At 37.8% G+C, this 5,219-nt stretch overlaps 1 protein-coding gene across 1 annotated transcript; it reads left to right on the top strand.

The window, feature by feature from the left end:
* Nucleotides 1-1,322: 1,322 nt before the first annotated feature.
* Nucleotides 1,323-2,705, top strand: LOC132187896 (uncharacterized). The gene is made up of 4 exons (XM_059602323.1): nucleotides 1,323-1,376; nucleotides 1,560-1,781; nucleotides 1,867-2,017; nucleotides 2,090-2,705. The coding sequence occupies exons 1-4, from the start codon at nucleotides 1,323-1,325 to the stop codon at nucleotides 2,593-2,595; spliced, it is 933 nt and encodes a 310-aa protein (XP_059458306.1). The 3' UTR covers nucleotides 2,596-2,705.
* Nucleotides 2,706-5,219: the final 2,514 nt, after the last annotated feature.

Here is a 5,219-nt window from a genome sequence, read left to right as displayed (position 1 = left end):
TTTTTTTTAAAAAAAAAAAATTTAAACTTTAGTGACATGCCGAAATTGCAACGTCACCTTCTTTTTTGATGTGGTACTATTTGACACGTCAAAAAATTTATTGACGTGACAATATTACTACGTCAATAAAAAGGCGACATGGCAATATTGCCACGTCAATGTCGTATTTGACGTGGCAGTTTTGACACGTCAGAAATTGGTGACGTGGTAACAAGTACACGTCAAAAATAATTTTTGACGTGCTACTGTTTGCCACGTCACCAATTTCTAACGTGTAAAACGTACATTGGGATGTCAAAAAATTTACAGTTTTGGCACTTCGATTTTCAACCTTTGACACACGTCAATATTGACACGTCACTAAACTGTTAAGAGTGACGTCAAAAATGGATAGTCAAGAAAAATGCAATTTTTTGTATTGGATTCATAATATAAAAAAAAAAAAAAAAAATTGATTTTTTTTTTTTTTTTTTGTAATGTTTATTTCTGTACTTGATTTTTCTTGTAGGTTTTGTATGGGTTTTTGACAAATTTTTTGGTGGGTTTTGTTTGAAACAGAGATGTATCAAAGAATAAAGTGAAAAAGTTACTGCCACCGTATATATATATATATATATTATAACTGAATTGGGTGCCAAAAACCAGGACCGGGGTACCGGTTACCCTTTTTTCCAACCAGTTTCAAAACCGGTTCCCCGGTTTTCCAGTATTTTTTGGCAGCCCTAATTTTTAAACCTTTTAGACCCTTAAAATCGCTTTTAATTTTTTTTTTCACTAAACATGTACTTTTTTTCTTCAAACGAACTTTTTGAGTGTTAAACACACTTTTAGGCCTCTCAAACACATAAACAAGCCCATAGTCATATTGGGCATTAATATCTCCTATTTATTTTTTTATTTTTTATTTTTTTGTAAGTACCCCTATATTTTCTTATTAGTTTGAGTAAATGTCGCTTGTCAAAAAAAAAAAAAAAAAAAATTGTTTATTCACAAAAGAGTTGTGCAAAAAAAAAAAAAAAAAAATCTACCACAAATGACTCAAACCCCTTAGAAGTACATAGAATTATTTAAAAATAAAATAAAAAAAACACACCCACAAAGGCCCCAAGGCTCCACGTACCGATTTATATCGATTTATAGTTCCAGCTGTCAGCGCGAGGCATGCAAAGCCCGGCAGTACGTGGCATCTTCATAACAAACGTGTCAGTTTGGGGAAGTTTCTGGTTTTGCGAGTGTCTTCTCTTACCATTGTAATTGCTTTCCACTTTGAACAAGAAATAGCCTAACCAAACGACACAGTTTCATTCTCATCACACCCAACAATGGGACAGGGGCAAGAGGTCAAGACCAGACCTGAACCCCACGTTGAAATTCAGGTCTTGTGTTTTTTTTTTTTTTTCATCCAAAAAGAAAAAAAAATTATGTGTGTTACTCTTTCTAATATAGTATAAGAATGATTAAAATTGATTGGTTTAGTTACTTAATTAACCTCATGAGCTTGGTTTAATTACAAATGTAGAAACAAAAACTTAATTTGTGTTTGGGAAATTAAACTGTAGGAAAGAGGGGAAATATATTTCTTCTATAGGCCAAAAGTTGACAAAGAAGAAGCTCACAGTGCAGACGATGTGCAACGTTTCTATATTGTGCTGCGGCCGGAGTCCGGCGAGAGGGCCGTCGAAGAAAAGCAAGACTCAGATTCAGGCAAGGAAGGTGCAAAGAAGGGGACCCACAAAACTGGCTCCGGCACGAGTGGAAATGAAGGTGGACATAGCAGCCAGGTGCAAGCGGCACTTCTTTAATTACTAGTTTATTTTATGGCCAATTGGCGGTCACTCATTGGTCAATTGATTTTTCAATTTGTAGGAAGTAAACATTGAGAAGCAACCCTTGTTTCGGTTCATCGTCATGGGCCGGAAAAGCCTACCGGATCCGAGCAAGAGAACCCGACCCTACTGGGGTTTTGTGGAGATGGCCACCACCAATATAGAAGATGTGAAGAATGCTCTCAAAGGAGGTATAATTCTTATTGCACGGTAAATTCCATTGATTAATATGTGAAAATGCATGTGTTGTGTTAAATATGCAGATGAATATGATACTTCAACTAAGGGACACCGCCGGAATGCTCCGGCGAGAGCAGTGGGGGAAGGCATTTACCGGATTCTGAGGCACAAGCCGCCGTCCAAGAAAACCCACACCCATTTGGTCTATAAGCTTGAATTTCCACCGGAAGATGAGAGGATGGAAGCCCAGGAGGCGCTTAACATTGAACACGAAGGCTCTTTTCTGATACAAATAAAGAACCCGGATCAGCATGGCAGTAGTTCCCAGTTCAAAGGTCTACAGAACAAGCGGAAGGCCACTTTTCCGGCACACCTGCAAGGGCAGTTTGGACAACTACGCTACTCCCCTGCCGATCCGCCGGACTATTTGAACTACGAAGGATGTGAGTTGTTGCTCATATCAGCTTCGGATGACATAGAAAATGAGTTGGGTTTGGAGCTGAAGACAGATCCATCTTGTTCTGATTTGGTCAACACTTTTGGAGAGACTGTTTCTACTAGTGCCCTTTTCGAAGGCACATGGGTTTGAACTTTGAATTGAATTGATCGAATTTCCCCCTGCTAGGGCACCCTTTTGGTAGCTGTTTGTGAATTAATGAATAGTTGGTTTGTGTGGTGAACTTGTGATATATGATGTGAGGTTGTGTATTTTGTATTTGTAAATGATCTTGTAAGTTCCTAGAGCTAATGTAATGTGACATCTCTGTTAGTTTGTTTGGTTTTACATGGAGATGGCCCAATCAAATAGTATTTTATGTTTAATAATTCTACACTTTTTCTGATTTAGTTACCAATCATTAAGTCGTCGATCGTCTCAAATAACTATGAGCAAGGACGAAAGTCGCGTAAAATTTACAAATCATTAAGTCGTCGTCTCAAATAATAACACTGAGAAAGGACAAAAGTTGGCAAAACTTTACTGAAGGTAAAAGTTGACACTGATTACCCTAAATGTCATCGTTGAAACTAGAAATCAGGTGTCTGAGCCCAACAATACCAAGGACAAGGCTTGTGGTTGCTAATATTAATATTATTGATATTGATTAAATTGGGATCTCTATAATTTTCTTTAAATTTAAAATTTTCGAATTCATAAATTTCAATCATTTAATTTAAGTGTCTAAAATAAATCATGTTTCAATATTTAATGAGCAAGCTACCCTCATTAAATTTATGAAGAAAATAGGTACAGACATGGGCATCTAGACGATGTTTAAATCTCGTCCGAACAAGTTTGTTAGGAAGGCTTCTTGAAGAGGTTCAGTATGCCTTGTCCGGAGTGACGTTTGGAACATGTACGTCCAAATGAGAGTTCAGTAGCGTTCATCTGGAGCGGTTGTCAGAAACATATCCAGATGAGTTGATCAATGAGATTAGAATGTTTCGTTCAGTAGTTCGTTTGCTACACGTTCAGATGAGCATCCAACTAGTATTAGTCGTTCGATACCTAAGAAACAAAAGTCCTATATTGGGTCATGTTGTTTTCCCAAGAATCAAAATAATTGCTCTCTTCTCTCTCCGCAAATAGTCCCAAAAACTTCTCTCTGGCAGCCATGGGAGGACCCCTTCTCCCTCTACTTCCCTTTCCCTGCCTCACCCTCCCCTTCTTGTCTATGTAGAGACCCAAAACGTCTCTTTGGAGACCCTATCCATCTCCACGGAGGCCTTATCCAATGCTTTTGGTGTCTTATCTTTGTCCAATAACTATATCATTCCATCCTCAATCGAAACAACCCCCGTTCTCATCAGCCGCTCAAAGGCAGGGATTCACACTCTTCTTGAAATCTTTGGATTTAATCTTTTCAAAATCAGATCTATCGATTTCAGGAAGCCCTTGATGTACACGCGCCACTCCAATGGGTTCGTGGGTGTCTCCGCTACCGTCTGCCGCCAGCATCTTTCTCATTTGGTCACCACGTGCCGAAGCATGTTCAACACGCACTTGTGAGTAGATCTTACTCATGGGCGCATGTCCCCCACGCGCTGACACGTGAATCCTGATATCCACTGCTCTGCCACCTCCCACAACCTAGGCCAGTCTTCTCGATCTACCACCGGTGCGTGGCCCTTTTTGAGTCTACCATATCCGCTTCTGGTGTTGCTGTTTTTTGGACTTTGAACTTTTATTCAACTTTTTATTGTGTTGTTGTTGATGTGTTGCTGTCTGATTATCCCGAACGGGTTGGACTTCAGACTTTGTGTTTGTGTTAGGAATCTTTTTTTCCACCTGTTTGGTCTATTTCTGGTTCATTGAGGTGTTAGTGATCTATCTGGATTGGGTTTTTAAAAATAACCCGAACCGCTTGGACCTCGACTTTATGTCTGTGAAGGGACCCCTTTTCCCATGGTTCCATTTCTTAATCTTTACGGTTTCTTTGGAAACTTGTTTAGAATAAAGTTTATAAGGGTATTCTTACCTCAGATGGTTTTATTCATCAAAAAGCGCCGCGGCCTTCATTGGCTACATTTGCTAGTGATTCTCACTTTTTTCTTTTTTATTTCCTTTCAGTTTATTGAGGTTCTAGTAATTTGTCTGTTTTGGGGTTTTCAGCTTAGCCTTTACTTGGTTTCTGTTTTTTATTTTCGTTGTAATTATTTCTTTTGAGTGAAAAAAATAAAAAAAAAAAGAACCCAACACTCTAAAATGATTAAATCAAATCTACCTAAATTTAACGAAAATCAAATCCACATAATTTAGCCGATCTGATTAGAATTTATCTAATCCAATTAGGCCTTCAAGTAGCTACAAAATATATGATAATATATGATTAGACCCTTAGGGCGCACTAGCAAAATTAGAAGGAACTTGCACTAAAACCAGTGACTATAAAAGTAAAAGAACTAACGAACAAAGAGTGATATTTTGGCCCCTCATTGATTGCCTTTTTGCGTTGGCGAACATATTATTCCCCAATTACATCCAATGGAAAATGAGAAGAGAGCTTAATAAATGACCATTTTTTGAGTTTTCTCTAACTTTTAGAGAAAATCTAGAAATAAGCAATGTTGATAATATTTAAGTTAAAGTTCTATATATCCAAATTTATTTGAGAAGTAACCCATTCGGCCTAATGGGGTGGGCCAAGGTGGTGGCCAAGCTACCTTTTTTCAAAAAAAAAAAAAATTATTATTATTATTTTCTTAAGGATATTT

This window comes from Corylus avellana, chromosome ca7 (assembly GCF_901000735.1).
Source record: "Corylus avellana chromosome ca7, CavTom2PMs-1.0".
In the NCBI taxonomy this organism is placed as follows: Eukaryota; Viridiplantae; Streptophyta; class Magnoliopsida; order Fagales; family Betulaceae; genus Corylus; species Corylus avellana.
The sequence above is the reverse complement of the archived record's forward strand: the minus strand, read 5'-3'. Positions and strand labels throughout refer to the sequence as shown.